Here is a 13,049-nt window from a genome sequence, read left to right as displayed (position 1 = left end):
TGTTTGAAATTAATAGATATTGTAAACTTAATTACAACAAATTTTTACTATTATATTCGCACTTAATCATATTTTGAAGTTTTCTGGTGTCAGCTTACGTCACACTTAGTAAGTACACATCTCAATTTTTTGAGTAAATTTTTTTATTTCAAAATCTCATGAATTATGATATTAGTCAGAATTTCATAGTAGATAAGTAATAGTAGTACTTAACACAATAATTTCCCATTGCGAGAAGACATAGAAGCACCTTTATATATAACAATAATAATAATAATAATAATAATAATATAAAATATAATTTATCTAGAAATTTAAAAATCTATCCTCATATAATTTTAAATGTATAACATATTAATAAAATAAAATACCAATTTGTAAACCATTTTGAATTAGTCTTCCACAAAAATTTAGGTGACACCAATAAAAACAAATATGTGTCCACCGCTGGCTATGACATCTCCCTTTTAAGTTTCTTTTTTATGATATATATAAAATACAACAAACAATTTCAATACCTTTGACCATCCAATTTTATGATGATTCATTCATGTGTTGAAGTCAACTTTCAATAATTTTGACCACTCAATTAACTTAGTGATGTTCCCTCTATTGCATTCAGATTAGAAAAAATCTTTAAGGGTTGTTTTTGCACGTTTGCAGAGTTTGGATTTAAACGATCCGCTATTTTATTTTATTATATTTTTTAAAACCTTCAGGAAAATTCATAATCTTTGTTACAGTTTATATCATTCGGGTTGGAATTTTGTTGTAGTCTGCTATAGTTAATAAACGTACTATATATAGACAATTTATTTAGTTATATCATGTTATTTATTATTAGTATTTAAGTTATCAATCAATCTTTATAATAGACATTGATAAATTCAACATGTTAAAAAGATGAATACACTTTTATGAGAAATGGAACTATTAACTATATGTTAAAGTCACACTTTGGGTTAAAAATGTTAGGATAATTGGTTGAACCATATTAACCATACGTTACTATTAGAAGTTTTAATATGTCTGACTTGAGAATTATGAAAAAATAAACCAAAAAGGAAAAAACACAATATAAATACTTGAAGGGACACAAGACAATTATGAAACGGTTCTAATATTTATTTTAGGGAAGACAATAAAGTGGCATATAAAATAATTAAATTGGCATTAACTACTAAATATAGCACCTTCAACTACTCTCTGTAACAATTATCAAGACGTTATTTCAACTGAATAAATGACAATTGACTACAATAATTAAGAAGAAATATAATTATTATTAGAGTATTATTTTGTTGTTAGTTAGTTTCTTTTGCTTAGTAGTATGAAAATTATAGAAGTATTATAGGTTACTTCCTTTTATTGATCTCTTAAATAATGTTGAATAAATATAGTATAGCCTATAGGGGTCTAGTCTAACACACTAAAACGCACATTGCCTAAAAGGTGCGTGATGGCTTAAACTTTATTAAAAATAATTAAGAAAAAATAAACAATTGGTTTCAACTCCCAACCTCACCTATATATATAGAGGAGTACCAAGTAATTATTGCATCATATGACTTTTAAATTTAATTGGCTGTACACATAGATATATATTTAAGTACTTCTAAATACATATTGTAATATTGTTATAGATGGTTTCGGGAGACAAATATGAGAACATTGCATCAAAAATATATAGCGACAATTACTACTGACAATTATATTTTAACACTTTTTGTAAATGTCGCTAAAGTTTATAGCGATATTGAATCTAATGACAATTGATTAATACTGATAAAGACGTTATCACTCTTTCTTTATTAAAATATGGATATTTATTTTCATAAAAATTATTCTTATTGTAGGTATGAACGCACGCCCCACATATAATTAATACGTCATTGATTATAGCAAAGATCGCTTACAATTATTTTAAAAAATAATTTGATTGTTTATATATATATATATATATATATACTCTTTATAGTTTAATGTTTTACATCAAGTCTTTTTCTTAAAAGTAATGGAAAATGGGAAGTTGAAATTCCACTCTAAATTAACATCAAGTCACTCTTTAATTAGACTTGTGGCTGTGTGAAAGATGCATCATTTTCGAACTATATAACATATGAACTCGTTTTAAAAATTATATCACAAACTTTTAATAACAACCAATCCCATGCCAATATGATAGCAACCAAGTATATAGTAGCAAATAATTAGTCGGAGCTGTGACGAGCGCCGTAATTTGAGCAGTATTATTTCCTCTTCTAATTGGATAATGTATGTTTCTCTCGATTAATATTTATTATCTCAAAAAATTATAAAAATATAATTAACAATATATAAAACTTAAACTCTTATAAAAAAACGAAATGAGTTTTCAGTGGATGTGCTAATAGATCAGTTGGACATGTGCTTGGAGTTGGCAATATTGATCAAGTTGAATTGCTTCCCTTCCAATTGAGTAATACTTTTGACAAAAGATTGTGTGATATTATCAGTTGGAAACCAATTAGGTTAAGGTTATGGTTAATGGCTCAAAGCATGATTAATACGGGTTATGATAGAATGGTTGGAATTACTTCACTCTTAATCAGATATATCAAATTTAAATTAATTCCATAATAAACGGAGGCATAAATTCAAATTTAATTAGATTCTAATACGAATACTACTAACGCGGCTCAACGCATGGCCAACAGTTAGAGGTTCAATTTGCGGTGGATTAGTATATTATGGTGATAGTTACTGATGATGTGAACCATGATAAGGAAATATATTTTTCTAATGATACTTTTATCAGTAGTTATTTAAACCGACCATTTAATCGTGATTCATGACTTCAGTTTTTAAAATATAATTAGTTTCGACACTTTTGAATTTTCTTATATATAGATTTTTTTATAAAAAAAAAAATCATCTCAAAGATATATAAAATATATGAAAAAATAAAAAGATATACAATTTGCATGTTTTATGCTATTGGTCAAGTCCTTTAATATCCAGTTTTAACTTTTATAGTACTCTCCGTTTTATTTTATATAATACTTGACACGTAGGTTAAGAAAGAAATAGTTTTGAAATATTTGGTCTAAAATAAGTGAAAGATGGTTGTGTCATTGTGTGACTATAAATTATTTTATTAAGAATAAAATATGTCTTTTTTTTGGATTGATTAAAAAGGAAAGTGAGGTATATAAATTAGGATACAGGAACTAATATCTTTGAATTATTTTTTATATATATAAATATGATTAAAATTTTAAATATGAATACTGCTTACTAAAGAAATAATAGGACGATATAATTGTGTGTGAGGTTGATGCAGACGTAAACCTAAAAAGGAAAAAAATGGTCCTTCAATGAAAAATAATAAAAAATAAATATGGTTATATATGGACATTTTAAATCCTTATCTTAATTTGGCTACAGACACGAGGACGTGCTCTAAATTATATCACGTGCCTAATTCTTATTACTACTACATTGCTAGCTGGACCACATAGGGTGGTTCGGTATAGAAAAAAAAACTATCGTAAAATTTTATTAAATTAATATTCGATAAATTAGTAATCTCTTTAGAACAATACTTTTCCCATATTTCAACTTGAGCTAATGAAAAAAAATCACTCATTTCGATAAGATAATAACATAATCTATATGTTGTGAAGACCCCTATATAAATATATGGTCTCTTTAATATTATTAATTAATAATTTTTAAAATAACAAATATATTTAAGACAATTTACTGAAATATGATTTTATCGTTTTTGTTTTTTGTAAAAATTTCAACCTAATTAAAGCTCATCTCTAACTTTTCTTATTGGATCTGCAAGTCCTGGTATTATTTTTTCGACCTGCACCATTAAAATGAAAAAAGTTCGAAATGTGATAAGTGATTCCTTACGCATAAATGGTTCCAATTGTATTGTATTATCTTCAGTTTCATCATCAACATTATTTTTTTCGTTGATATCTACAGTTTCTTCTAAACTCTACATCTTTGAACATGAATCTGATCAAAACACTCTTTTAATTAATAAAATTTTATGATCTCACCTATATTAATTTAGCTAAAATTTACTGCATTATAATATGCATAATTTTTATGATAGACGTCTCTTTCTTTTTTATCCCAACTAGACCATCTTATTAAGAAACCACTATTTGCCTAAGGGAAAAAGCATAAATTCACCCTTGAACTTGTCTCGAAAAGTCAGTTGCACACTTAAACTATCATGACGATCTATTGCACACATTTACTATGTAAAAATAATTTTTTTATTGGAGGACTTCAAAAAAAGAAGAGTTTAATAATTGGAGGACTTCAAAAAAAAAAATTAATAATCGGAGGAGTTCAAAAAAAAAAAAAAAAGGATAGTTTAGATAATTTTATATATTATTATTGATTATGACAAAAGATTAGGCTTAGCAACTTTACAATTTATTTATTTTTAGTAATCGGACCAAAGAAATAGTAAACTTTTTAAAAACAATCAATTTTTATCATTTATGAAATTATTTCAAAATTATAAATTAAAATTTTTTAACAATACAAATAATTGGATTAAACAAAAACTATTTTTTTTCCAAAAATAATAATCGGACCAAATTTTATTTTTTTTCTAAAAAAAGGCGGAAGGCGCTGAAACCAATGCGCCTTATAAGGCGGAAGGAGCTGAAACCAATGCGCCTTATAAGGCGCATGGCGACTGAGCCTTACAAGGCTAAAAGGCGGCCACGCCTTACCAGTCGCATGGGGTTTCGCGCCTTGCGGCGGCGGGTACCCTAATTTAAACAGCGTCAAAGGAAGTTTCCCTTTTGGTGTGATAATTAATTTCGTTGCCCTTTTGGAATTTTCGAAAAAAATCTTACCCTTTTGGCTCCGGACATGTAAAAAAACTAATGTTATGCAGTTCGGACCTAATTTCTATTTATTTGTTCATTTTAACAAAAATAAAAGTAAATTTATTTATTTAACTTTTGTAACGATCTGCACCGTCGTATTTAGGAAAGGAAAAACGTCGAGAGAACTGGGCCCATCATCCCTCCAGAGCGGGACAGATGCTGCTAGGACGGCGGCGCTCCAGCGGGACAGGGAGGGTCAAAGCGGGATGGTCGGGGAAGAACGTAAATGACATGAAACCTTATTTCTCTTTTTTCCAAAAACACCAAAAAGAAGTGAGGATCACCTTAGAAACCCTCAAAAGGCTACTCTAGGCTTGGGAAAGAAGGATGAAGAGATTTCTAGCGCAAGGATGACGATAGCTTGCGGATTCTCGGTCAAATCAACTGTCTCGAGGTTCGAAAACCAAGATTGGAACTAAAATCCCTCTGCAACTACTTGGCGCCCAGGTAAGTTAGGTTTATTAATTGAGTAGTTTTAAATTCGTGTTCACTGCATAGTATATTGTTAATTGACGGTAGAATTCATGTGTAGGCCTTCGTGCACCGAAAAAGGAATGGTTGTATCGGTATTCCTAATGGGTATGTAAGATGTGTACCGTAGTGGGAATCCCCGTCTTGTGAACTAGGGGTAGGTGATGGTTTGATTTCCTGTTTGTGCGATATATGCCGGTAGTTGCTTCGTTGTATGCATGCATGTATGAGAATAAGGAATGTAAACCAAATCTAATACAAATGAGTATATATGAATGATTACATTTCATGAACCCATTAGTTGATTGTATGACTATGAATATTGTTAATTATAGGTGTGATTGTGATTGTGGTTGTGCTGACTGGATCGGGTGTCACGTTCTAACACATATATTGGATCGAGTGTCACGTTCCGACACATACATTAGATCGGGTGTCACATTCCGACACATATATTGGATCGAATGTCACGTTCTGACACATGTATATTGGATCGGGTGTCACGTTCTGACACACTAACAGTTTGGGTTTGAGTTCCATGAGAGAACCATTGGTGACTACTATGTTCGTATCTACCTGTCATGGATGATGTTGGGAATTAATATGGTGCTCCTAAATGATAATTGAATTATGCATGTTGTATATGTGTGTTTACTATGTCGTGTTTACTTGTTATATATCTCGTTACTGAAGGAACAGTGAATGGTCTGGCCCAATCGGGATGTGGTATGGTAAGTGGGGACTGAGGTTCCAAATGTTACTATGTATTACTTTAGAGAGGTTGTCTGTGTTTTTAAAAATTGAGAAGTGGAGAGGTGTTTGTGTCGTAAATGTTAGGTAGTTAGGTCTTACCTAGGAAGGTGATTCGTATTAAAACGGTTAGCGAGCCTTGATAGTATGCACTATGGGATCAAGGGTTAAGTGGTGATGTGGAAGAATTAAGGGTATGTCGTGAGTGGTTGGGTCGGGTTGATAGTGGTTACATTCGGAAACTCATGTAAAATGATAGAATGGTTAAGCTATGATCAAGATCGGAGCGAATAAGGGGTTAGAGTAAAATATACTAGTATATTTTAAAGCATTCAGAAATGGTAAGGGCATGAGAATATAAAGGTGGAGGAATGAACAGTCTTATTGCATGTTTCCTACTAGTCAATTTCTTATATTATGCAGTGGGTATCGGGTTGACCGATAATGCCTACCAGTACGTGTGGTTTCTACTGATACTACTCTTGTTATGCCTTTTTGGCATAGTCTGGTTGCAAGGTCAATGATGTTTCATAGGTGAAAACGAAGACAATCTCCAACAGCTTCTATTTTTCCTTTCATGTGGTGGGAGCTGCGTCATTTGTTATCATGTTTATGCCTTGTAATCGTAGAAACTCTTGTACCTGTTTAGACTAGATCCTTGGAGGAGTAAATTACTTTACAAGTTATCTTTGAATCGTTTGAAAACTCTTTATGTTGTAAAAACTGCATGAATTTCCTTTTGTCTTCAGTTTCTTAATCTTTCGCATGTCTTTAACAGTTTGGGAATCGAGGATCCTCCTACTTAGGTGGTTAGAGTAGGTGGCCACATGGCCCGGTGAGTTGGATCGTGACAACTTTGTTCTCAAGTACTTATTTAACAACCCATTTGAAAAGATTTTGCACATCTTTTAAGAAATAATGAAATATTCCTTTTGTTTTAAATTTTTTGTTTGATTCGAAGTACAATAATCAAACTAACTAATATTTGGTGTGAATTCAAACTATCATAAAAAATTTAAAATACAAGAATCAAATTAACTAATATAATTCACCATTTTCGCATCCGTCCGATCTTAGAAAATCTTTGCATCCGTTAATTTTGGAAGTCCTAATGTCATAGACTTAGAGTTCTCACTAATGTTCCGTGCGGCACTTGACAACTTACTCACGAATCTTTCACGATCTTGTAAGCTAAAGTAATCCCTTTGAAGCTAGATCGCTAAGAGAATGTAAAGAAAGACTTAGAGAATTTTGGAAGAAGACTTTTGTATTGCTTGAAGAATGCTTTACAACTTGGTTGATGATTTACAAATGCGAGTCCCTCTATTTATACTACTTCCTAAGAGGATAAAGTGTAAATAAAAATTACTACATAAGTCCCTATATATTTACACTTTAGTCCTTATTCTAAAATTCTCTACAACTCTAGAATATTTCAAGGACTTTCCATGTGATTCCATAACCTTCCTTGGGAAATATCAATATATACTTCTCTAGAATATTCCACTAAGGACTATTCTTCTTCCAATGTAAGCCTTCCAAGGAAATATCTAGGGAGTTCTAGAGTCTTCCACAAACCTCTACACAACTCTAGTTTCTTCATTCTTTATATTCATGTTTTATTTTAATGGAAAAATAGCGGATCATGACACTAAGCACCGTAGAATTAATTGTCCCTTGAACAATGGCACCTTGTATTTATGCCGTACCATAAGTAAATAATACATATATGGTGTACATATATAAGCCTAATTAATTAGCAAATACAGTTTCTTAACTATAGGCCTAAACCAAACATTGAATTATTCAATGCAGAATTTATATATATTCTATAGACGTACAAAACGACCTTTGTAATATTTCTTAATTTCAATATCGATTAATTTGACTATAATACATGCATGTATATTATTAAGTTGAATAGTCAAAAGTATTGAAGTTTGACTATATAATACATGGAAGAAAATAAAATTAGACGGTCAAAAGTATTGAAATAGTAACATACTTTATAATATGAGGTGCATTACCATGAAAACAAGCTCCAGATTAAATGAGAGAATGTATATATTATTAAGATATCATGGCTAATGACAGACCCGTAATATTTTTCTAGAAGTTATGTTGCCCTTTAATTCATATGTAACTATATCTTTGCCCGCCGCTCTCCCTCCGAATCGGCCAACTGAATCACCATATGAAACGGAAGGAGTAATGTGAATTGAGGCTATTAGACTAGTGCTTGATAAAAATCTCAAAAAATAAAAATTGAAGTCATGAAACTTTTTTATTTTAATATAGAGATAAGACAATGTTACATGTCGATCGTTACGACATTTTCTCTGCGCATGATAATGAAAAGTTCTCCACCGCAGCCAACTTTTTTTCAAGTTCCACTTTACGCGCACAAGAAACACGTGATTTAAATGCATAATAAAAAAGTGAGCAAAATTTCCAATCCTCTTTGTCATTTTCTTTCCACAAATATAAATACAGCCACTTATCCATCTCAAAAACAATCAAATCTCATTCACTCTTCCCCTATAAATAAAACTCACTGCAACAGTACTATAGAGTTAACTCATAACCACCTAATTAACAACATGTTTTTTTCTCTCTTTCTTTTCTTCATTTTAGGGTTTCTTACCCATTCCCTAAAACTTCATCTCAAATTCACTCCTATCTATGGCCCTTCCTCTTACCCAATCCTTGGATGCCTTATTTCCTTTTATAAAAATCGACATCGACTACTGGATTGGTACACTCAACTTTTATCTGACTCCCCAACACAAACTATTCTAGTTCAGCGATTCGGCGCTCCTCGGACTATAATCACAGCCAATCCGGATAACGTTGAGTACATGCTCAAAACGAATTTTATAAATTATCCAAAGGGGAAACCGTTTACGGATATTCTAGGTGATTTTCTAGGGCGTGGGATATTCAACGTGGACGGGGAGCTGTGGAACGCGCAGCGTAAATTGGCTAGCCATGAGTTCAGCACAAATTCGTTGAGGGAGTTTGTCGTTAAAACTCTGGAAGAAGTAGTCGAAAACAGGCTCATTCCGTTGTTAATTCAGGCTGCTAAATCTGGCAAAGCGTTGGATTTGCAAGACGTGCTTAGGCGTTTCTCCTTTGATACAATTTGCAAGGTGTCCCTAGGTACTGACCCGCACTGCTTGGATGATCTCTCGCACGTGCCAGTTCTCGTTGATTCGTTCGATACCGCCTCTCGAGCGTGTGCCATGCGTGGTATGGCTCCAGTTTACGCGATTTGGAAAAGTAAAAGAGCGCTCAATTTAGGATCGGAGAAGCAGCTGAAGGAAAACGTGAAACGCGTTCACTGTTGTATCGACGAGATCATACAGGAAAAGAAAGAAAAAATCATTATTAATGAAAATGGAGGGGATCTTCTGTCTAGATTATTAATTGCTGGACACGAAGATGAAGTGTTGAGAGATATGGTTATAAGTTTCCTAATGGCGGGAAGAGACACCACTTCATCCGCATTGACGTGGCTTTTTTGGCTCACTACCAATCACCCTAACATCAAAAACGAAATGATCGATGAAATAACGTCGATCAACAATGGCGATAAGGCGCTTGAATTTGACGAATTAAAAGAGATGAAGTATTTAGCCGCGTGCTTGAATGAATCAATGAGGCTTTATCCACCAGTAGCTTGGGATTCTAAGCATGCGGCTAAAGACGACATATTACCAGACGGAACAAGGGTTCAAAAGGGTAATAGAGTTACTTATTTCCCGTACGGTATGGGTCGGATGGAGGAGATTTGGGGAAAAGATCGACTCGAATTTAAACCGGACCGTTGGATCGATGAAAACGGAGGATCGAAAAGTGTTTGTCCGTATAAGTATCCAGTATTTCAAGCCGGTCCAAGGATGTGTTTGGGGAAAGAAATGGCATTCACACAGATGAAGTATGTATTGGCTTCGGTTCTTAGGCGGTTCGAGATTAAACCGGTAAATGTTGAAAAACCGGTTTTTCTGCCTCTTTTGACTGCACATATGGTTGGTGGATTCAATGTGAGAATCTATGAGCGACTGGAATAAAAAATTGAGTATATATGACTGTATAGCGAGCTTCAAGATAACTTGTGTATAGTTTGTTTAAAGTAATAACGAAATGATCAAACAAATTTCTCTTTCATCTATTTAAATCTATACGATTTACTTTTATTTTTTTAGTCCATATATTTTAGTAATTGCTTAACTTTAAAATATACATTATATTTTTAGTGAAATGATGATTTATAGTTATACAAATATCAATCACTTATTTTAGATCACAAATTTATGAAGTATTACATTTTCTTTTAAATTTCTGTGTCAATTCAAACGAAGTCATAAAATTGAATAGAAGGAAGAGTAATATGGTTAACTAAATTACTGAGTTTTGAAAAATGACAATTTAAGTAAAAATTGTGGCCAATTTATTTCATGAGTAAGATAAGTAGGTCGATCAGAGAAAGTGAAAGGTGTTGGGTACTGTTTCATCACTTGTAATGCAATGAGTTAAGAGGGTCTCTTTTCATATGCCAAATGTGAAGATTCAATACCATGTGACAGACAAAAACCACGAGCTCTACACTAATACACGGATCCCAACTCATTTTACGAGAGTCAATTTAATTTATTTTTAAATTTAAATTTTTGAAAATTATAAATGATAAACTTTTTAATATTAATATGATGGAAAATATTTTTTTAAATATTGGTTAGAGTCCAAGCAATTTTACTCTTGAGAAGTAGAAATGTGACAAAAAATGCATGTGAACGGATGGAATAATAAAAATATTGATGCATTGAACTTATATACAAAAAAAAATCGTTTCCAACTTTGAATTAAGGACTTTAGGCAATAGATATTGAACTAATCTAATGTTTTAGATCCATTGAGGACTTGAGGTTCTCAATCTTAGTGAGACATTATTTGGTCAACAAGGGTAACAAAATGAGCAAGTCCTCATTTCATACTGAAGTCTAATTTGATTATGGTCTCTAATGCGAGTGAAACAGAACGATCTTTATTTTTACTATTTTTAAATTTTATATATCATCATTTATAAATATTCCATTATAAATATATGAATTCACTATTTTCTCGATACATCGGAACATCAAGCAACACAATCCAATCAACTAATCCTTGTCAAAAAATTCTTTACATTGTATCCTCCCGATTTTGTATGTATATATGATTGGAAGACTTTTGTAAGGTAGTTTATAAATCACATTATTTTGCTTCCTTCCCTATATGATCACATGATTAAAACATGAGTTTTGTAATTTTAAAGAACTATTTAAAATATTCTTAAATTCAACACGAATTATTTGTTTTATTCTTAAATTATTGATAGCCTTAAAAATATCTATTTGTTTGACTAACTAAACTTAAATATACCTCCAATTTTGCAATATGAGTGAAATATACCATCCATAAATTATCGCTAAGTTTAGGATGTTTTCAACAATTTTCTCTATTTAAGAGCCACATGTTCCTAATACAAATCTAGGGTATATCAAATTTAGTTAATCGAGTAGCTAGAGGATATTTTCAAAGTTGTCAATAATTAGAAAACGAAACAAATAATTTGTAGTGTTTTCCATTCTCTTTGATCTAAATATATATATACTCATGAATCTCATCATTTCGTGCTTCAATTAATAGTTAGTTGAAATTAATGAAGTCCACTGCCATACCAATTTTTTTCTTAATTTTCACTTTCACTTTGAGTTAGGCAAAAATATCTCACAAACGTCACCTCTGAAGTGTCATGATGCTTGAGAAAATATTAATTAAAGAGCTATTTAAAGGACCACCTATTAATTAAATAAACAATTCGTAGAGAAGCTTATCATAAAATTGAGTCACCGATTTTATGATGAAAGCAACATAGGTAAGCCAAATCATGTGAATTTGGACGGTGGACACAACTAATTGAATCAAAATTCCAAAGCTCATCATGTCGACCCAATTTTCTTTTCACTTTTATCCAATTTGCTCATGTTTTTCGTTATATGTAATTTTCCCCAACTTTTTCGAAGATATTTATTAAATTAATCGGACTTCAAAACGAGTATTAAATATCGAATATGATCATTAGAAAAGAGAACAGCTAGCGCTGAATTATCTTGATACCGACTTAAACCGGAAAATTATTGTCTCTTCTGATGGAACACATTATATATATCTATCACGTGTCTAATTATTTATCACTACAATAGTACTGTTGGACCAGCTATTAATTTGAAACCATTGGTTCATCTCTGGCACTATTAGATTAAAAAATAAAATGAAAGATGCTTTCTTAGAAGGAAAAACTAGTATTTACTAATTTTATTGTAGTTTGAAATAATTATATTTTATCTCGTTAATTAATATTTTCATATCAGATTTCATGTTCGATACACTTTAGATACATGTTTTTTGCTATCAAATACAATGAAATAGGGGAGAGAGGCAAGTGAGAACTGAAGGAAGGCAAGCAAGATTTATCTATGTATCTCATATACATGTGAATTATATTATCTAGTGTGATTCACGTGTATTTGGGATACCAGATACACGAGCGAGATTTATCTATGTATCTCAAACACATGTGAATCCACTTAGATACAATATATCTAGAACAAATTACACCTAATTTTGACGCACCAAAATCTGATAAGATTCATAATATTGCAAACTAGCATGTATTTAAGTAATTATCTCATAAAGTAGTGGGATTTCGATTAATTTAGTTCTATATATATCAATTATAAAATTGAGCAACTTTTACATATAGCAAACAAAAAAATCATATTTGTATGTTATAGCAAAGTTTGCATAATTGCGCTTCATAGCAAACATATGTATGTATAATTCGCTATACATATACAATTGAAAGCTAAGTCTATTTCGCTT

At 31.4% G+C, this 13,049-nt stretch overlaps 1 protein-coding gene across 1 annotated transcript; it reads left to right on the top strand.

Annotated features, from left to right (window-relative positions):
* The first annotated feature begins 8,649 nt into the window (after positions 1–8,649).
* LOC102585163 (cytochrome P450 94B3-like) lies at positions 8,650–10,312 on the top strand. The gene has a single exon (XM_006351411.2). It carries the CDS (start codon positions 8,726–8,728, stop codon positions 10,193–10,195), a length of 1,470 nt encoding a protein of 489 aa, XP_006351473.1. The 5' UTR covers positions 8,650–8,725; the 3' UTR covers positions 10,196–10,312.
* The last annotated feature ends 2,737 nt before the right edge of the window (positions 10,313–13,049 follow it).

This window comes from Solanum tuberosum, unplaced genomic scaffold (assembly GCF_000226075.1).
Source record: "Solanum tuberosum cultivar DM 1-3 516 R44 unplaced genomic scaffold, SolTub_3.0 scf00127, whole genome shotgun sequence".
In the NCBI taxonomy this organism is placed as follows: Eukaryota; Viridiplantae; Streptophyta; class Magnoliopsida; order Solanales; family Solanaceae; genus Solanum; species Solanum tuberosum.
The sequence above is the reverse complement of the archived record's forward strand: the minus strand, read 5'-3'. Positions and strand labels throughout refer to the sequence as shown.